Here is a 20,317-nt window from a genome sequence, read left to right as displayed (position 1 = left end):
TAAAGAAAGAAACAAAGGAAGAGGGAGGGAGGGAGGGAGGTGGGAAGGAAGGGAGGAAGGAAGGAAGTAACACACACACACATATATACACACACACACACACACACCCAAGAGACTCCTGGGACTACAAAGTGCCATTTATACTGGGAGTGAGGAAAACAAACATTTGATTGTACTCACTAGCTGCAGACTGCAGAGAACAATCCAGCCCTGATTCATTTGGGGACACAAAAAAATCTATCTTTCAGGGATTGTGATGAGCAAAGGGGATTATAATATTCCTGTAAGAGCTTTTATGAAAAGATTCAAAATTGGGCTATTGTCATTTTTTGTACAGACGAAGGTACAGTACACATAGATGGTGGTTTTGTTAGGACTTTTTAGATCACTTCTCCCAATTATAGGGGATGAGATCTTAGGTATTTTCTTAGAACTCTGTAACTTGCTTTTAAAATATCTGATAAATCTTGACAGTACAGCTGATTACAGCCTCTCTTTCCCTAGGACTTCACTGTAGGCTTCTAAACTAGGGGTCAGCATACCATGGCCTGAGGGCACATCTAGCCTGTTTTGTATGGCCCTCAAGTTAAGATTAGACTTACATTTTTATGTGGTTGAAACAAAATCAATATATTTGTGACATGGGTCATTCATCTGAGTTTCATCTCTGGCTGCTTTTGTGCTTTGATGACAAAATTGAGTAATTGCAACAGAGGCCACATGGCCCTCAAGATCTAAAATATTTACTATCTGACCTTTAACAGGAAAAGTTTGCCAACTCCTGGGCCAAAGTACTTTTTTTTTTTCTTTTTTTTTTCAAAGTACTTCTGAATAATGAGTTTCATGGGGCAGCTCTCTGGTGGGGCAGACTGACCGCACCCTTGTCTTTTGCCAAGAAACCTCCTAGTGCTTTCCCACTCTGACACTGGGCTCAGTCACATGATTTGCTTTGACCAATGGGAGTTGAAGAGACAGTAGAGGCTTGAACTGGGGTTGCTCCCTACAGCTTGAGTTCCTGCTTCTCTGCCCACTGTCTAGTCAACCGACCCAGGCAAGCCTGCTGGACAATAAGTCATGTGAAGCAGAGTCATTCTAGCACAGGTCAGCCTAGGTTAGCCAGAAGTCAATGATCTCAAGATCAAGACAGCTGCCTGGCTGACCCTCAGCTGACCACAGACACATGTGTAAGCCCAGCAAAAACTACCCAAACCCAGCCAGATGAGCTGAGCCCCAACACTCAAGAGCCATGCCACTGAAGTGTGGTGGTGGGTCTGTTACACGCGACTATTCCAGCAATAGAAAACTGATACTACGGGCACACGAATGTTTAAAATTTCTTTTGCCAAAGGAGGCTAGGGAACATTTCACTCTCCTGAGGACAATTCTGGGTTCTGACGGGGGAAAGACTGAATAAAACATGGAAGTCTGAAACTCCAGAGATGGGGGTGGGGCATCAGATCACATCTTGATTTTCTGCAAAACTATCTTGTACTCACAATGAGATTCAAGGAATACCCATATCTGCTCTGTGGCTCAATTTGCCCACTGGACCAAGTAGACGCTAAGGCTAGGCTAGCCTAGGACTTGGCATTCCTCTTAACCACAGAGGGAATGAGCAAGGCAGAGACTCCATCATTTACGGAAAAGAATTTATTTCCTATTTATACAATGTAAAAAAAAGTACCTTGGGTATAAACTCTAAATGTCTGAGGTGTGCTCAGTCAGGAGCCCAGAAAAGTCACTCCTTGCATCCTTCAATCATTAGTGTGCAGTGCAAACAGAGCCAGGGCTGGGAGCTCCTCCTGTACTAGCGTCAGTGGAAAGTTCCCTTGGGAAAAAGCCACAGAGCCCTTGGTGAGGAAGAGGGGCAGAGAGAGGGAAGGAAAGGTGGCAGGACTGAGGCAGGAGGCTGGGAAGGAATGATGTTCAGGAGTCTGTACTGGGGACACTTTAATTTGCTAGAGGGAGGCTCCTCCTCTTCACCTGCTGCACACTGACTGGCCGGGGCTTGTCCTCGGAATGTCAAGCTACTTCCTAGCACACAGGCAGATTGCCCCTCTGCAGAGCCCCCAGTGTGACTTCTGTCAGAAAGGAAAGGTGTTCATCGATGTGACAGAAAACGGTCACCTTCGAACTTGCATGAACTCCTTGCGCAGCCATAAAGAGTCCTGGTAGAAGCGAGGATCGCCCAGCCTCACAGCTGTCCGTTTGTAGAAGTAACAGTACAACACTGCCGCTGTGGAGAATAAATAGGAAAGGAGAGTCAGGGATGCACCTGAGTATTTGTTTCAGGGGAAGAACATGACCAGACGAGGCTGAGGGGCCCAGTCCCATGATTTCCCAGTGACTCCCAGAAAGGGCAGAGGGCAGTGGTCTCTCCTGGTCTTGGCATGGCTGTTCCACTCCTCTCACGCTGGTTGTGATGGGCTGGGAAGCTAGGATCAAGGCCCTCACTGCCAGAGCCACAGGTGGGACCGAAGTGAGGCCTGAGGTTGTTCTGGTTCTTACCTAGCCTCTGGAATACAAACAATGTTTGAAGTCCATCTGTCCAGACAAAGCGGTTGGAGTTTTTCCAGCGTAAGTTCTAAAGGAGACATGAATAGACAGAGAAAGGTGAATGGCCAGATGATGCCCTGACATCTCCAGCCTGGTGAGCTGCAGATGCTGCTTGATTTAGTATCAGGCTCATCTCACCCCCTTCTTTCTTTCCACAAGCCAAAGGAGTGTTTCTCAAACAAGCTTCAACAAGTCCCCTTGTTTTTTGCTGCAGAGGAAGTAATTCTTTTAACCCTGAGGGAGTAAGTTTGAACTAAGCCATTTATTTCCTTTCATCCCATTGCATTGGCCAATAAGAAATGATACACATTATCTCAGGAGTTCAGCATGGTCTGTTTTGCCTTGGAAATCTGAGGCTTGGTTCCTGGCAGATAAAGGCTTGGTGCACTCAGGGTTTAATCAGATTAGCAGTTTCACAGTACAAAGCCAGGACTATTTTGGCTCTAGGAACCTGAGCAGAGACAATCCTCTCTGGGAAGCACCTTGAGGCTTTGGCACTGTGCTGCTTCTTCCCTGCGAGTTCTTGTTCTCTCTGTGGAATCACAGGGGCAACCTAATGGGAGGTTTAGTCTGAGAACGTGCCTTTAGTAAAGAAATGACTAGAGAACACTGAGGTTTTAATGTGTTCCATTAAATGAGTACAAAGAAACACATGAGATACCCACATAGAATTTGTGGAGCACGCTATGGAAAACAGTGTGGAGATTTCTTAAAAAACTGGAAATAGAACTGCCATATGACCCACCAATCCCACTTCTGGGCATACACACTGAGGAAACCAGATCTGAAAGAGACACGTGCACCCCAATGTTCATCGCAGCACTGTTTATAATAGCCAGGACATGGAAGCAACCTAGATGCCCATCAGCAGATGAATGGATAAGGAAGCTGTGGTACATATACACCATGGAATATTACTCAGCCGTTAAAAAGAATTCATTTGAACCAGTCCTAATGAGATGGATGAAACTGGAGCCCCTTATACAGAGTGAAGTAAGCCAGAAAGATAAAGAACATTACAGCATACTAACATATATGGAATTTAGAAAGATGGTAATGATAACCCTATATGCAAAACAGAAAAAGAGACACAGAAATACAGAACAGACTTTTGAACTCTGTGGGAGAATGTGAGGGTGGGATATTTCAAAAGAACAGCATGTATACCATCTATGGTGAAACAGATCACCAGCCCAGGTGGGATGCATGAGACAAGTGCTCGGGCCTGGTGCACTGGGAAGACCCAGAGGAATCGGGTGGAGAGGGAGGTGGGAGGGGGGATCGGGATGGGGAATACGTGTAAATCTATGGCTGATTCATATCAATGTATGACAAAACCCACTGAAATGTTGTGAAGTAATTAGCCTCCAACTAATAAAAAAAAAAAACAAAAAAACAAAAAAAAGAATTTGTGGAGCAGAAGAAATTTGAAGGAGTTCCCTGGTGCCCCAGTGGTTAGGACTCCACACTTCCAATGCAGGGAGCACGGGTTTGATCCCTGGTCGGGGCACGAAGAGCCCATAAGTCACTCAGTGCGGCAAAAAAAACCAAAACAAAACATGAGAAACAAAAAAGAAATCTGAAACCATGAAAACTGGATCTGCTTCAGGCCTATGTTAGAACCAGAGGGAGGCATCTCGGAGGCACGTTCTCCTAACGTAAGTGATGGGGACATAGCAGAGGGCTCGTGGCACTCCTGCCTGGCTATTTCCCATGGGACACTGATGCCTAAGGATAGCCTGTATCAACTTGCACCTGCCCAAATAGCTAATGATGGAACAGATTCAATTTCCTGTTTTAACCTGCAGGTCTTTGGGGGCAAAATGAATCAAACATTCCGCAAATGCCCCTGGACTCCTGGATACGGCTGTTTTTCAACACATAAGGTTGAGAAAAAGTGCCTTATGAAATTCTCATGTGTCGAGCTCCAGGCTGGACCACATTCATTTCACGTGTTTCTTATCAAGGATTCTGTGAGATAAACATCCAGAGATGCTGGATTCCGACAGATAAGACATTCCAAGTCCTTTAAGGACTCAGAGCCTTCCTCTTACCATGACCCAGACATGAAGAGAGATGCTCAGGGCGAAGTACACAGCTGTCAGGATGATGGTCCCTTTGAACTTATGGAAGAGGAGGTTGACCAGGCCAGCCTGGAAGACGAAGGTGTTGAAGAACATGAGGAAAATGATGATGATGTTGAAGAGGATTGCGATATCCTGGATGCTGCAAACATGGAAAACAAAAGGATGGCCAAATGGAGGCCTGGGGAGCACCCAAGAGTCAGCCCTGAATCCTAAGGGACACCATGAGGTCTGTCCTTACCTCTGAAACCCCCCAGAGGTAGTGTGGGTTTTGGACCCCAAATGACATGAAATTAAAACTACCCGCTACCTGTTGGTCCAATCAGTTGAATTGCAGTCTATGGACAAGGCTTTCCTGCTGACACTCCCAACTCAACAAGCCTCCCCGGGACCTGTGAGAAGCAGCTAGTTTCCTCCTTGTATCCAGAAAATGCCAGCCTTGTCTGTCAAATAACCTGATGCCTAGTGCCATTCAAGTGTTGGTTCAAATGTCCCCTCTTCAGAAACTTTTCTTTCACCCCACTACCTAAAGTAGCCTTCTCCCCATTCCACATACTTTATATCCACTGTATAACATTTATTACTATTTGAAGTTATTAAAATATTTGTTGTCTCTCTCCACTAGAATGGAAATCCCATCAAACAGAACTTGTCAGGTCCACCACTGCAACTATAGCACTGTCTGGTAGGCTGATGAACATTTGCTGAGTGAAGACAGGGTCTAAAATTGTGGTTTTCTGTTTAGAACTTGCCTCATGGAGACTAAAAATCACTGTGGATGAAACATGACAATAGGTTCCATCCTCTGGGATGCATATATGTTATCAACATGGTTATTCTGGAAATTTCCTGGTGGTTCAGTGGTTATGAATCTGCCTTCCAATGCAGGGGATGCAGGTTTAATCCTGGTCAGGGAACTAAGATCCCACATGCCACAGGGCAACTAGAGAGCCCAAGCTGCAACGAAAACCCAGAACAGCCAAAAAAAAAAAGATTATTTTTACTCAGGGCCAGGGCAGGGAAAGCACTGAGTCCTAACCCCTGGACTGCCAGGAAGTCCCTGATAACCCCTTTACCTGACATTTTGCAACCCTGTTTCACGGCACTGTAAGACACTTTCTACTCACAGATGGAGATGACAGTGTCAACAATCTGACCCTCATTTTCTATGTGCACTGCTTCCTGTGTTCCAAACCCTTGTTAGAAAGTATATCAAAGCAGAAGTATCAAAACGGTGTATCCTGTGACATGTCTATGGACCATGGAGTACCCAAGACAAACTGCAATTTTATTCTCCCTGATGTTTCTCTATTAATAACTTTAAAACGCTAAATCATGCTTTTTGGGGCTTTTTGAAATGATTGGGTTGAGCTGCCCAGTCCCACTCACATGAAGAGCACCAGCTGTATTACTGGAGCCATTCGGAGTAGCTCAGAGAAGGAATTGACAAAGAGGTCATAGGACAGCAGCAGGAACTGCAGGGAGAGCACCAGGCTGTAGTTACTGGTCTGGAGCATCTTCCTTCTGCTCTCTTGTGCCCCCAAGGGCACATACCACAGTTCCTCAGAAAACAACTACTGGTCCACTCCCAGGCACTGAGTTCTTCAGAATGGCAGCTGCTTCCCTTGCTCTAAGACAAGGGTCTGTTAAAGCCCCCCCAAAAAAAAGAAAAAGAAAAGAGAGAAAGAGAGATTAGAAATTCAACAGTACAATAAATATTTACTTAGGACTTACTATATGCCAGGTACCATTGTAGGTGCTTGTGATACATCGATGACAAAACCAACAACAACAAATGCCAACTAGTCATTCCTTCCAGGGACCCTCACCCTCAAACCTGTCTCCGTGCCTGGAACCCTCTAAATGTAGAGCTCTTTCTAACCAGTTTTGAGTCCAAAGGAATCTAGAGAAAATACAAAGTGACTGTCTGGTCATGTAGCGATAATAATTCTAATCGCAGAAGCAAATCTTTGTATATCACTTACAATTCTAAGCACTAACATTTAAATCTCTCCATTACCCTTGAGGTGGAAGACACACTATAACTCTCTCCATTTTACAGAGGGGACAATTGAAGCCCAGGGAGGAAAATAATTTGTCCAATGTCATGCTAGTAATTGGCAGGGCTAGCGATCAGATCTAGGCAGTCTGGGTCTGGAGTCTGAGCACTTAACTACTGCACAAAGCTGTCTCTCACAAAACTGACAGCTTTACATGCAACTAGGCAGGAAAGGGCTTCTCAGGTGGTTCAGTGGTAAAGAATCCACCTGCCAATGCAGGAGACGTGGGTTTGATCCCTGGGTTGGGAAGATCCCCTGGAGGAGGAAATGGCAACCCACTCCAGTATTCTTGCCTGGAAAATCCCATGGACAGAAAAGCCTTGTGGCTACAGTCCATGGGGTCACAAAGAGTCAGACACAACTGAGCATGCACACGGGCAGGAAAAACATTGGCACAGAAGTGGTTAATGATGTAGGCAGAAAAAGCTGAGAGAAAACAGTGCTCTTCTAAGGTTAAAGATTATGGTAGCGACACAATGGCACCAGGTAACGGGGGCTGGGCCTATATTTTCATTTATTTCAAGACAAAGAAGCTGCTCTGGGGTTGTCCTATGACCCTCTCCAGCTGGATCAAATCCATAAGCAAATTTCAAAATGTTTTGAAGTGTTACAGAATGATTAAATCAACATATGTAAAATGTTAGTTTACAAACTCTGCATATTTACTTCCTTTTTAATCCTATATCCATTTTAAGAACTAGCTGTTATTATGTTTATAACCCCACTTTACACAGAGGCTCTGAGAAGTTGCAGAACCTCGTCCATCTCCACCTAATGAAGTCCCACTAAGGATGTACAATGTGGTTTTCTCTGAGCCGAGTTTCCTTATTCATTAAATAACATTGATACTATCACCTATGTACCCGCACCATGATAAACTTGTCAACCAAGATAAATTCCTTTAGTCCTCGAAACTACTCTGCAAGGTGGGAAAGAATTATCCCCGTTCTACAGGCAAGGACAGTGTCAGAGTTCAAGCCGTTCCTCCACGATTCACAACTAGGTGTGATACGAAAGCCCATGCTCTTAACCGCTAGTTCACAGGCCGCCACAGAAGGCTGTTGTGAGGCTCCGTTAAAAAGAACCGCTCACCGCCATCACTAACGGAAAGATGACCATCACCTCGGGTTAGCGTAGCGGTGATCTCGCAAGGTAATGAAGCAGTTCGGTCTTCTCACCGCTATCTGCCGCGTTCTCTCGGTAGAGCAGAGCAATTTTCCCCACCCGTCCCAACCCACTTTTAAATGGGACTGCCTTAGCGAAAGACCAAAACCAAAGCAATTAACAACGAAATTCCGACTTCTGGCCTCTTTACACAATCCTCAACACGGACTCTCACCTCAGAGGCCCAACGTCGGTTGTCATGGGGATATCACCCTGGCTTCCGGAAACCGGTTTTAAATTCCGGAAGTAGATGGCGGACGCGGGCTCAGCCTGCGCCGTGCTGCATGGTTGTCCTCGGCTTTCTCTCCCCGCTCTATGGCCGACTCGGCCGCCATGTTTGGGCCCCCCCTTTCCTGGGCTTGCCTCTCTCCAGGCCTTCCCAGCGTCGCCGCGGCCTGTTCCAGGGCTCCTAGATCCGGCCAAGGCCTCCCGCTCACACCGCGCGCCGCTTTGCGGAGGGCCAGTCCCTGGCCGGAGGCTTCGCCTCGGCCTGAACATTTCCGCTTCAACGGAATCGTGGGGCTGAGGGTGAAGGACAGGGCCGACCCGTGACGGCGTTCCTGGTCCCCGGTACCTCGGGGTTGGGGAAGAAACGCCAGCGGAAGAACTGGAGTTGGGGGTCAGCACCTTGGCGCCTGAGAGCTGGGGACCCCCACATCCGGGACTTCATTTCCCAGGCGGCCACGCGCGCGACCGGAAGTATGCGCGCCTATAAGAGGACAATGCGCCCCCAGCTTTTCGGCTCTAGAGCAGTGGTGCCTGGTGGTGGAGAGCGTTGCTGAGAGTGTCTCACTGCATCTTTCAGGAGCTTCGGGAGCAGCGGCTCCGGCGCGGGTTGCCAAGAGACGGGTCTCGGAGACCCTAGTCCCCTTGCGTCCCACTGTGGTTCGGGGGTGAGAAACAGCCCGGGCTGGGAGTTCCGGGACCTGGGTTCGAGTGCTAGCTCTGCTACTACCTCGTTTCGCGCTGTCACGACCCCTCTCTCTCTAAGTTTTCTCTCCTAGGAAATGGACACTATTCTCCATGCCCTTCCTTCCACAGGTGGTGGTTGTAAAGCACGAAAGCTCTTCGGAAGTCGCAGTCAGCAGGCGGAGCCCCTCGCCTAACTTTTCACCCAAGGTTCAGTTCAGTTCAGTCGCTCAGTCGTGTCCGACTCTGCGACCCCATAAACCGGAGCACGCCAGACCTCCCTGTTCATCACCAATTCCCGGAGTTTACTCAATCTCCATTGAGTCGGTGATGCCAAGGTTAGCTGGGACCAAGGTGGCCCCGGCGGCCGGCGAGTCAAGGATCAGTTCCTGGGTTCCTAGTACCCTTCTCTGGATACTTCGGTCAGACCAGAGCACGGTGCGAAGGGCGTCCCTGTAATCACTCTGGCGCTCAGGAGGACCTTGCTTATCTATCTCCTGCCTGGTATTTAAGGCCTCTCACTCCTGAGTCCCTGACTTTAAGGAAGCTCCGTTTGGAAGTGAGGAGTCCTTGGAGCCGAGGGGGAGTCAACCTGGAGTCTTTTACCAGCTCTGCCACGCACCTTGGCCGAGTCACTTTCATAGTTTGGGCCCCAGTATTTTTAATCTGTAAGATAAAAGTTTAGGATTTGAGCTCTAACTGTGGGTCTCAAGATTCCTAAAGCCCCCCACTATTCATCTGAAAAGTGGGAGCAGCCAACAGCCTTCCTATGCCTTGATCTATTTGCACTTCTAAGTGCTTGTGAAAAAGTTTGGAATCGTATGTTTTCGTAAGACTAGGGCTGAGTAGGATATAGCCGTTTTCTGCCCCAGGGCTTGATCTGTTTTAGTGCAGCCTGGGAGAATCTTTTTTGCTTAGGGATTGAGAGTGTATTAGGTTGGAGAGTACAACTCCTTAGATCAGGGTCAACAAACATGACCCACAGGCCAAATCTGGCTGACCTGAATGGGTTTTACATTTTTCAGTGATTGAAAAGAAAAGGATATTTTATGATGTGGAAATGATATAAAAACTGAAATTTCAGTGTCCATAGTTTTTTGAACACAGCTTGTACATTTGTGAAAGTATTGTTTATGACTACTTTTGCAGTATGTCAAGAGTTGATAGCACAGTTGTGACAAACCATATGGCCTGCAAAGTCTTAAAATATTTACCATTCTCACACTTCACAGGACTTTGAGGACTTTTGTTTTTGAATGTGGTTCTACAAGTGCGGGCAGACTAGGAGCCTGCACACATCCTGAAATCTTAGCACATACTACTCTCTTGGAATAAATGAGAGGATATTCTTAGCATTTGGATGACAATTTTCACTGTGTTCTTTTTCTCTCCTTTTGCTCTCCATTTCAAGCAGAGGGAGGGTGCGTCTGTGTACTCTGAGCAGTAAAACATTCCAGCCAGTCTGTCAGGAAAGTGTCCCCATTATCTATTCCAAGTCTGTCCCAGAGCAGTAATCCAGATCTCTTCTAGGGGGGTGGATATGGTCCCTTTTGGATATTTTCTTTTTTCCTCTTACAAAGGGAAACAAATTTAAAAGTAGATACTAGCCAATGGATGAAGCCTGCTGATTGGGAGCTCCTTTGTGCTAACACTTCCCTGGGAAGGGGGTGATTGAACATCTGGTGACCTGAAACTTCCACTGCTCTTACAGGAACTAAGGGGACACCTCTGAGGCTGGGTGGCAAATCGCTGAGTTCAGCAGCTGAGTCCAGAAGCTTCCAGGAAGCAAGTGGCATGATTTTTCTCCCTCTAACCCCCTGGAAGCTTATATATTTTTTTCCCCCAGAATTCAAATCTTGCTTTCTCAGAGACTCCTGCCACCTTGGATCCCTTTTGAGAGCTCCGCACCTGGTTAGGTGGACATCTGGCATCGAGAGAGCTGGCATGACATGGAATTGGGACCACTGAGAGGCTTGGGCAGCCATGGGGGCCATGGGCTTCAGGGTTTCATTAGTAGTTAGGATGAAATGCTGTAATACTACTAAGAAAATGTTAATAATTTACAATGTCCTTATATATTTTCTCACTTGATCCTCTGGCAATCTGTGATCAAATTAAAAACATGGGGATTGAAATGGAAATAACCCCTCACAGGACTGTCAAGAGGAGAACATGAGATCGATCATGTGTCTTAAGGTTCTGGTGTGATGTCTGTTCATAGCTGCCTTTCAGTAAGTTACATCCTGTTGCCATGGTTTTCTTTCAGATGAGAAGACAGCCCTTCAGATGTTAAGTGATTTGCTCAAGGAGCCTCAGAGCCTAAGAACTGGAGTCCAGGCCACTACTCTGTCAGCTTGTCACTGGGTATAAAGGTGAGGGTCAAATGTTTTATCTCCTTGGGAGTTCTTGGCGATTTTTGGGGCCTCTTCTCGTGTTAGCTGGTTCCAGTTGAGGAACCTCAAGTTTCGGAAGCCATGTGTCACCTTCTTGCCCTGACTCCTTGGGGACAGTGTGCCTGCCTTGAGAGCTGTGTTCATGCTGAAAGCAGGGGCATCCTGTGGCTTTGCAGACTGCCTGCCAACCCTCATGCCCACCTGCCTGGCTTTTAAGAGCAGCTGCTTAGGGGGCTAGGTGTTCACTATGCCTGAAACCAGAGTTGGTTTCTGAGTTATCAGGTATACGTGGAAACTTCAAAATAAACTCTTTGCTTTCTAGATCATGAGTTCTTGCTTCCTCTTTTCTACTCTGGACTTTCCCTAGAGAAGAGAAAGCAGAAGTTTCAGGTCTGGGGACCAGCTGCAGGCTTTTGCCCAATTCAAGATGTGGAGTATGGGGACTGGAGCGAAGACCCCATCTTACCTTCCCATGGGTAGAGGTCACTGTCTGGGGAAGAACTCTGCTGCGGAAGTGGGATGCTATAACACTTTTCTCCCAGGTGGCCTTGTAATCGTGTGGAGACTGAATTTTGCCTCCTTATGTTAGAATGGAAGGCCTGGGCATTTGTGTTATCTAGACTGGATTTTGATTTCTGCCCTTTCTTTTTGCGAGGAATGGGAGTATAATTCTTCACCTCTGGTCCTGTGAGGGGGGACCCATCCTAGGGCCCTGGACTTAGCATCCGGCCACCTCAGAGGAGGCCTCTCCCCAGGGCCAGCCCTGGGGCTGGGCTGGCTGCACTGTGCGCCGCCAGGTGCTGGGGCGGCGCCTCACTCTCACTCACTGTTCATACCAGAGACGGGGTCCAGCCTGCCGTCAAGGCTTCAGGGGACAGAGCCCAGGCTGGTGGCAGGGGAACCACCCTTCCGGCCAAGAGCAAGGTCAGTGCTACCTCCTCTAGCCGGGGTGTGGGGCGCACCCGAGCCAGCAGGGATGTGTGATCTCCCCTTCCTCTAGGACTGCCTGTTGAGAATGGCGGTGGGATGGTTCTACCTGTCTGTCCTGGCACTGTGCTCCCTGGGCTCCATGTGCATCCTCTTCACCATCTACTGGATGCGGTACTGGCACGGTGGCTTCGCCTGGGATGGCAGCATACTCATGTTCAACTGGCACCCGGTGCTCATGGTTACAGGCATGGTGGTGCTCTACAGTGCTGGTGAGTACGGGTCGGCAGCAGACACGTGGCCTGGCCCAGGCCCGTGTGGGGCAGCGCTCTCCTCTCATCCTGGCCTTTGTTACTGTAGGTTCAGGGCTGTGAGGGAGGGATGGGATGCGGTGGGTTGTCTCTGGGCCCAGCTGACATTTGGAAGAAGTCTCGAGAACTGAGACATCTGAGAAGGGCAACTCCACAGCTGTTCTTAGGCAGGGGTTTGCACACTTCCTGTTAAAGGCCAGATAGGAAATATTTTAGACTTTGCATGCCCTGTGATCTGTGTTGCAACTACTCAGCTCTGATGTTGTACTGTGAGTGACCAGAGACATCAGAGAAACGTGTGTGGCCGTGTTCCAATAAAACTATTTATAGTGGTGGGAGGAGGAGAGAAATAGGTGAGGGAGAGCGAGAGGTACAGCATTCCAGTTGCAGAATAAATGAGTTACAGGTACAGTGTGGAAAGCAGAGTTAATGATTATATATCTTTGCTTGGTGACAGATCATAACTAGAACTGTCACAGTGATCATTTTGAAATGTACAGAAATATCGAATCACTGTGTTATGTAACAGGAAATAACATAGTGCTATAGGTCAGTTATACTTCAAAAACAAACAAACTCACAGTAAAAGTGATCAGATTTGTGGTTACCAGAGGTGAGGGGTTGAGGGGAGGGGGAACTGAACGAAGGTCGTCAAAAAAGGCACAAACTTCCAGTTTTGAGATAAATAAGTACTAGGGATATAATGTACAACATGATCAATATAATTTTTAACACTGCTGTGTGTTAAATATGAAAGTTGTTCAGATAGTAAATCCATAAAGTTGTCATCACAAGAAAAAATTTTTTTCTATTTAATTCTGAATCTGTATGACAAGACGGAGGTTCACTAAACTACTGTGGTCATCATTTCATGATGTGTCTGCAGCAAATCATGATGTTCCACACTGTAAGCTTATGCAGTGCTGTATGTCAGTTATATTTTAGTAAAACTGGAAAAAATCAGTAAAAATTTAAAAATCAGTGTCATATAAAGTATTATTTAATATATATGATTTGATTGGGGTTGCAAAGAGTCAGACACGACTAAGCGACTTCACTTTCACTTTCCGTAAGCATTAATTACCTCGGCATAAATGAACAAAAGTCATATAAATTCTACAGAGAAAAATGTATAAAACTGTATTGAGAGAAATTAAAGAAGCCTTAAATAAATGGAGGGATATAGTACGGTGTAAGCGGTCTGGAAAACTAAACATTGTAAAGATGTAAGTTCCCCTGAAATTATTTTGTAGGTTAATTTCAATCCCAAAGCCTCAGTGCTTTTTTTTTGTGAAAACTGACAATTAAATTACCTTGAAATGCAAAGGGCCAAGATTAATCAAGAAGGTTTTGAAAAAGAGCACAGTTGGAGGGCTTGCTCTCCCATCTAGACAGGTTTATTAAAAAGCTACTGTAATCAAGACAGTGAGGCACCTACCGTATAACACAGGGGTTATATTCTCTCAATATTCTCTAATGGCCTGTAAGGGGAAAGGATCTAAAAAGGAGTGGATATATGTATAACTGATTCACTTTGCTGCACACTTGGAACTAACACAACATTGTAAATCAACTATACTCGAGTAATAATAAAAACAGTGTGGTCATGATAAGTGAATAGACAGGTGAGGAAAGGTGGCTCTGTAGAGCTGTGGGACAAAATGTTCTTTTCAATAAATGATATTCAGTCAGTCATAAGAAGAAAAACCCCTTTATTCACAAAAATAGGCAGCGGCCTGGATCTGGCCTGGGGATGGTAGTCTGCCAGCCGTGCTCTAGGAAGCATGAGGGTGAAGCCCCTGCTGGCACAGTCAGGTCCCGACACGAGGGATCTGCTTACTCCTGCCGGGCCATCCTTGCTTGCCCTAAAAACTTGTGTCCTTGACAGCTCACTTCAGTTGTGAGAGTTCTTAAAGTTAGATGAAATAATGAATGTGACACTGCTTTTCAGCCTATATATAAAAATGCATACACATGGCACATATTATTTTAATGACAGAACGTCAAGTCCATGAAAGCTGTTCCTCTCTCCCCTCCTTTTTAGAAGAAATTTAGGTTTTTGTTGTTGTTGTTTTTGGCCATGCTCTGTGGCACGTGGGATCTCAGTTCCCTGACTAGGGATCAAACCCATAACCCCCTGCAGTGGAAGTGTGGAGTCCTAACCACTAGACTACCAATTCAGTTCAGTCACTCAGTCGTGTCCAACTCTTTGCAACCCCATGGACTGCAGCATGCCAGGCATCCCTGTCCAGACCACCAGGGAATTTCCTAAATTGAAGTAGTATTGTTGTTTAGTCACTAAGTTATGGACTGTAGCCTGCCATTATCTTCTGTCCATGAGATTTCCCAGGCAAAGAATACTGGAGCGGGTTGCCATTTTCTTTTTCAGGGGATCTTCCTGACCCAAGGATCAAACCCACATCTCCTATATCGGTGGGAGGATTCTTTACCACTGAGCCACCTGGAAAGTCCAAAAAATTGAAGTATAGTTGATTTACAATGTTATGTTTCTCATATACAGTGATTCAGTTTTATATGTATATATATATACACACATATATATATATTCAGATATTCTTTTCCATTATAGTTTATTACAAGATAGTGAATATAGTTCCCATGTTACACAGTAGGATCTTACTGTTTATCTATTTTATATGTAGTAGTTTGTATCTGCTAATCCCAAACTCCTAGTTTATCCTTCCCCCCGCTCCTCCCCTTTATCATGATCCCTTCTCCCCCTTCATGAAGTGATGCCAGGATGGAAGATCCTGGGGAGTTGATACTGGTGTCCTAGCACTTCCTCCTCCCTGTTAGGAAGCTGTTTGGGAACACGGCAGGGTGACTCCCCTGATGCTTGGGTGAGCACAAGGGGAGGAGGCTGAGCCCTGGGACTGCTCTCTCCAACAGCATCGCTGGTCTACCGCCTGCCCCAGTCATGGGTAGGGCCCAGGCTGCCCTGGAAATCCGGCCATGCGGCCATGCACCTGCTGGCCTTCCTCCTGACGGTGCTGGGGCTGCACGCGGTCTTTGAATTTCACAACCATGCAAAGATCCCCAATCTCTACTCCCTGCACAGCTGGCTGGGCATCACCACCGTCTTCCTCTTCGCCTGCCAGGTGGGTACTGTCTGTGCTCCTTGGGTACCCATTGGCTGCCCACTCCGCCTGGGGCTTCCCTGGCATCAGCACCAAATCTTCCTTCTGCTCAGTGCCTGGAGATGGTGTGGCAGGGCACATGCTGTAGGATCGGCAGTTTGAGGGGCTCTGGGAGGTTGGTGGTTCTCCCATTCACCCTGTTCTGCTCTCACCCCTCACACCACCCACTGTGGTCCTGGAGCGCTCTGAGCTAGCTCGATCGCAGTACGTACCAGGCTGACTCTTAAGTCACCTTTTCCACTGCCCTTTTCTGTGAACCAGAAGCAATTCTAGAAGTAGTAGCCACATCCTGATTTTAGCCCTGTACGAGTTGGGAGTTTTGTGAGCCAGGATAGGCAGGGAGCAGAGACAAACAAGGACGGCTGGGTTTGCGGAAGGGTGGAGGGTAGCCAGGCATCTCATGCAGGTAGTGTTCCTGTTTGTGTCAGACCACAGGGAGGAGGCTGCAGTGCCTGGCAGGAGGGTTCAGCTGGGAGAGATGGGCCAGGGTTCACTGACGAGTAGGGGCTGCTGATGGGTGGTGTGACCCAACGTGCCTTTGGTCACACGCAGTAGTTGGGTATTTCCTGTGTCCACAGTGGTTCCTGGGCTTTTCGGTCTTCCTGCTGCCCTGGGCATCCATGTGGCTGCGCAGCCTCCTGAAGCCCATCCACGTCTTCTTTGGAGCCTCCATTCTCTCTCTGGCCATTGCGTCTGTCATTTCTGGCATTAACGAGAAGCTTTTCTTCAGTTTGTGAGTGTGGGGGTGCATGGGACCCCCAACTGTAAGGTGGGGGGCAGGAACAGGGTCTTCAAAAGATGGGTCATAGGACCCGACTGAGGGAGGGAAGCCTTTGGGGTTGAGCTCATTCCTGATCCGGACGGTAATGGACTCATCTTTCTTTAGGCTGAGATTGGTAAACTAGTCACAAAATACTTACCCAGCATTAAAGTGATTTAAACCCACTGTGTGGCAGAAACTGTTGTAAACGTCTCAAATTTAGTCCTCCAGGTGCCCTACAGCATTGATAATGTCATTGCCACGTATAAATTAGGGAACAGGGGCACAGAGAGGCTTAGCAGTGTGCCCAAGGGCACACAGCCAGTATGTGGCAGAGCTTTGAGTTAGAGGACTAGAGCTCATACATCTAACCACTACCATTCTCCATTTGGGGAGGCAGTGGGGGTGCAGTGAAGAGCAAACAAGATTTGAGGTCACACCTGGGTATAGGTCTTGGCTGTGCCATTTCCTAGTTGGGTAACTCAGGACAAGTTCATTTCATGTCTGGGAGCTTCAGCTTCCTCAAGGGTAGACAGCATTCTGCAGACACTAGTCATGGCAGAGACTTAGAAGGTATGTTAATATTCCAGGTTGCAGCAGGCCCTGGGAAGTCTTTCTCATCCTCTTTTACTGGCATTGGGCAAAAACAGGTAGAAAAGTTGCTCAAGGGCCCATGTTGTTTTTGTCCTCCTCAGGAAAAATGGCACCAAGTCATACTCCAACTTGCCCAGTGAGGCTGTCTTTGCCAACTGCGCTGGGATGCTGGTGGTGGTCTTCGGGCTGCTGGTGCTCTATATCCTACTGGCATCATCTTGGAAACGCCCAGAACCAGGGATGCAGGCCGAGAGAGAGGTATGAGGTCTTGGTCTCCTGTTTCAGGTTGGGCTAGGGCCAGGTCTAGGGAGGGGTCACCCAGTAAAGGCTTGGGCTTTGCCAGGAAGACCAACCCAGTAATGTGGTGGGAAACCAAGTAGCTTGAAAGTGGGGTTCGGCTGGCTGATGGGGAGCACCAGAATGAACCCAGCGCTTCCTGCTGTGGCAAGTGCAGCTGCTCCTGGGGGCCTGTCCGCTGGGGGAGCAGGGGGTTCCTCCCCTCCCCAGATGGCTGTGGTCTCACAGGTGGAAGTGTGGCCTTACCTTCCCCAAGGGCGGGCTTGAGCGTGAGGAGGCGTGCTGATTTCTGCTTCTCCAGCTTCACGGCTTATCTAGTGGGATGGGAGCGTTCCTCTTGGGCGTGTGGTGACAGGTTGAGGACTTGAAGCACGTTTTGCCTGTTCTCGGCCATGCAGGCACTGAGGGATGGGGTGTGTCGGTTGAGGGACTCGGGGGCTTCCCTGAACGGTGTGGTGGGTGGACTTGGGGCTCGTCCTGCAGGTTGGGGTCTGTCTGAGCAGCTCAGGCCTGGCAGGACTCCTGCAGGTCAGGGGCCCTTTTGACACCTGCTTGTCTTTCCAGGCCCTGTTGCATGGCGGGGAGTGAAGCAGGAAGCGGCTCCCAGGAGCAGTTGGCGTGCAGTCTGGACTCCTTCCCGAAGCTCTGCTCTCGCTGGTTGCGGGCCCGTCTCCCCTTGCCTCTGGGTGGGCCTGTTTTCCCACAGCCTGCTGCCCATGTGCTTTCCTCGGTGGCTTTGGCTTCTCTGCCCCTTCTCGGCATTGACTTCTCAGGTCCTCCGTTGACCCCCGGCCTCCTTGCCCTGGCTGCTCACACCACCACTGCTCGTATGAGCAGGTTTGCTTCCCCCCACATGCCTGAGGATGTGGTAGGGAATCCTGAGGACTCAGATAAGCTGGGAAATGAGTGCCATCCATATTGTGAAGAGTGGGGGAGCCAGGGCTTCCCTTGGCTTTCCCCTGAAGTTTAGGCTGCCGCCCTGGGCCAGGCTGCATTTACTCTTGTAACCTCCCATCCAGCCCACCAGGACACGAGGCTGGGCGGGAACGCCAGAGGTGATGCTGGAAGGAGAGCGGGGACTGGCAGAGCCGCTTCTGCAGAAGAGAAGCTGAGGGCCGGCTGCTTGCTACTCGTTTCTCGTCGCTGCCTTCTGTGTCTGCGTGTCTACGTGCCCTGCTAGCTGCTGCTATGACTGGGCCTGGATCCTGGCTCTTCCCTGTGACTGACGTGCCCGTCACTGCCGCACAGCCCTACGTAATCTGCTCTTCTGAGAAGAGCCGGTCCAGCTGTCCCTCGGAGGAGGAGCAGACCTCCTTCCCTTTCCCTTAGTGGGCCCAGGCTCGCCTGCCTGTCCGCAGGCGGGATCAGCCTCGCGCGCTCACCAGGGCCCTTGCCCAGCCAGCTTCCCTCTGTGCTCACCAGGGAACGTGCCAGGGTTGTGGTGCACTGTGCCCAGCAGAGCCCTGGGAGCCCTGGCACCTCCAGGGGCATCCCTTGCTGAGCACCCAAGTGCCTCACTTGCCCCTCCCACCCGCCGTGGCTGCTTGCCTAGCATCAAGTCTCTGGGGTGACGCGAGTGTGAGGGGTTGCTTTTCTCCCAGCGAGACTGGGGTGGCAGGGCTTGCTCCTAAGTGTTGGCACTGCCCTCTGCACACAGGCCCTGCCAGGTCCCAGGCTCCATGCTGCTGTGCTTAGGTGACAAGCAGCAGGACACCTGGTGTCCTGATTTCTGGCAGGTGGCAAGGCTGACTGTCCACCCCACCCCACGTGGCCAGATACTGGCAAGAGGGCTGACACTGAACCTCCCAAGCAGCTGAGACCCTCCAAAGGCACTGGGATGACCGCCAGGCAGCTTGGTCACGAGACCAGCTCCCCCTCTTTTCCACATGGGTAGGCATTTGACTTATGAGGCTTGATTTTCATTAAATGTATTTTTAAGAAGCAAAGCCTTCTGTGCTGAAATGACACTCTGGAGAAGTGAGCTTGGGCCATTTGCAGAAGCCATGGGCTAGTTCTGACCCTCAGACCTGGGGAGGAACAAACCCAAAGGCACCAAAGGTCCACATGACTGTTTTCCTGGAATTGCATGTGACTGTTGGTTCCTGAACTTGTCCTTAAAAGTAAATGGCCTTTGAGGATTTGGTTATCTTACCAGGAAGGAGCTGTTTCCTCTTTCATTTTCTGGAACACAAGACTTAAAAAGGCTTAAGTGATTTGCCTGAGGTCACCCAACCAGACAACAGCAGAGTTGGGATACGCCAGGTGTCTGAGGCCAGAGTTTCCTTCCCAGCTGCTGGGTGTGTGCATCTGTGCCCACTGATAACTCTGCCTACGATCAGCAACTCATGGTGTGGATGATGGATGGGGGACCCTGGGCAGAGAAGGAGAAGCCAAAGGATTGAGGAAGCCTGCAATCAAGTTTGGGCAAGATAAGTGGTCCCAGTGTGAGGAGCTGAGACCACCTAGTGCTGGGGCAGAGGACTTGGAAGGGGCTGGATGCAGACATGTGATGCTAGTAAATCCCAGTGAGTGAGCATCTGGATGGTCTGCGGCCCTTTATCTTCACTGGTTCATTGGAATCCTTTCTGTGTGCCTTTGGGGCTTCCTGGTGGTTCAGCAGAAAGAATCTGCTTGCAGTGCAGGAGACGCAGGTTCAATCCCTGGGTTGGGGAGATACCCCTGGAGGAGAGCATGGCAATCCACTCCAGTACTGTTGCCTGGAAAATCCCATGGACGGAGGAGCCTGGTGGGCTACAGTCCGTGGTGTTGCAAGAGGTTGGACACGAAGCGACTGAGCACATGTGGCTATGAGGTGGGCACCATTCTTGGTTTTAGATTCTAAGAGGCTAAACAGGCCTGAGTTTATGTGTAGCTAGTTTGAAACAGGACCGGGATTCAAGGTCATGTCAGTGTCTAAACTGAGTCACGCTAATGGCTTTAACTGCATCCCTGTGCCAAGAAGGGGCCAAGGGTGCACTGTACTGTCTCCACCAGGAACCATCCTGACCTCACAGCCCCTCCTGCTCCCCCGGGGGCTGTCAATGATGGCTCTGGAGACGTGGGGCTGGCCTGAGCGCAGTTTCTATTCTACTGCTGATCCTTAG

At 48.8% G+C, this 20,317-nt stretch overlaps 2 protein-coding genes across 6 annotated transcripts; one reads left to right on the top strand and one right to left on the bottom strand.

Moving 5' to 3' along the window:
• Window positions 1–1,632: 1,632 nt before the first annotated feature.
• Window positions 1,633–8,362, bottom strand: TMEM138 (transmembrane protein 138). Of its 4 annotated transcripts, none has more exons than XM_043452589.1 (5): window positions 8,040–8,178; window positions 6,030–6,283; window positions 4,611–4,782; window positions 2,509–2,584; window positions 1,633–2,236 (listed from the first exon to the last, which is right to left on the bottom strand). In XM_043452589.1, the coding sequence occupies exons 2-5, from the start codon at window positions 6,155–6,157 to the stop codon at window positions 2,124–2,126; spliced, it is 489 nt and encodes a 162-aa protein (XP_043308524.1). In that variant the 5' UTR covers window positions 6,158–6,283; window positions 8,040–8,178; the 3' UTR covers window positions 1,633–2,123. The 4 variants fall into 4 exon arrangements, with proteins under 4 accessions (XP_043308524.1, XP_043308523.1, XP_043308525.1 ...); XM_043452588.1 differs by lacking the exon at window positions 8,040–8,178 and adding an exon at window positions 7,793–7,986; XM_043452590.1 differs by lacking the exon at window positions 8,040–8,178 and adding an exon at window positions 7,823–7,986.
• Window positions 8,363–8,534: 172 nt separating this feature from the next.
• On the top strand, window positions 8,535–19,159 carry LOC122431318 (lysosomal membrane ascorbate-dependent ferrireductase CYB561A3). Of its 2 annotated transcripts, XM_043452586.1 has the most exons (8): window positions 8,535–8,757; window positions 11,040–11,145; window positions 12,006–12,090; window positions 12,167–12,365; window positions 15,315–15,523; window positions 16,141–16,295; window positions 17,018–17,174; window positions 17,778–19,159. In XM_043452586.1, exons 4-8 carry the CDS (start codon window positions 12,182–12,184, stop codon window positions 17,799–17,801), a joined length of 729 nt encoding a protein of 242 aa, XP_043308521.1. In that variant the 5' UTR covers window positions 8,535–8,757; window positions 11,040–11,145; window positions 12,006–12,090; window positions 12,167–12,181; the 3' UTR covers window positions 17,802–19,159. The 2 variants fall into 2 exon arrangements, with proteins under 2 accessions (XP_043308521.1, XP_043308520.1); XM_043452585.1 differs by lacking the exon at window positions 12,006–12,090.
• Window positions 19,160–20,317: the final 1,158 nt, after the last annotated feature.

This window comes from Cervus canadensis, chromosome 29 (genome assembly GCF_019320065.1).
Source record: "Cervus canadensis isolate Bull #8, Minnesota chromosome 29, ASM1932006v1, whole genome shotgun sequence".
Taxonomy (NCBI): Eukaryota; Metazoa; Chordata; class Mammalia; order Artiodactyla; family Cervidae; genus Cervus; species Cervus canadensis.
This window is presented reverse-complemented; position numbering and strand designations above follow the sequence as displayed.

Bases quoted from the DNA above. Each gene is read 5' to 3' on its own strand.
- TMEM138 (XM_043452587.1), bottom strand. From the start codon at position 8,362: ATGTTCAGGCCGAGGCGAAGCCTCCGGCCAGGGACTGGCCCTCCGCAA. The intron at 2,585-4,610 runs GTAAGAGGAAGG...TGTCTCCTTTAG, and splicing joins CTCTTCATGTCTGGGTCATG to AACTTACGCTGGAAAAACTC. The intron at 2,237-2,508 runs GTAAGAACCAGA...TATTCTCCACAG, and splicing joins GTTTGTATTCCAGAGGCTAG to CGGCAGTGTTGTACTGTTAC.
- LOC122431318 (XM_043452585.1), top strand. From the start codon at position 12,182: ATGGCGGTGGGATGGTTCTACCTGTCTGTCCTGGCACTGTGCTCCCTG. The intron at 12,366-15,314 runs GTGAGTACGGGT...TCTCTCCAACAG, and splicing joins GGTGGTGCTCTACAGTGCTG to CATCGCTGGTCTACCGCCTG. The intron at 15,524-16,140 runs GTGGGTACTGTC...CTGTGTCCACAG, and splicing joins TCTTCCTCTTCGCCTGCCAG to TGGTTCCTGGGCTTTTCGGT.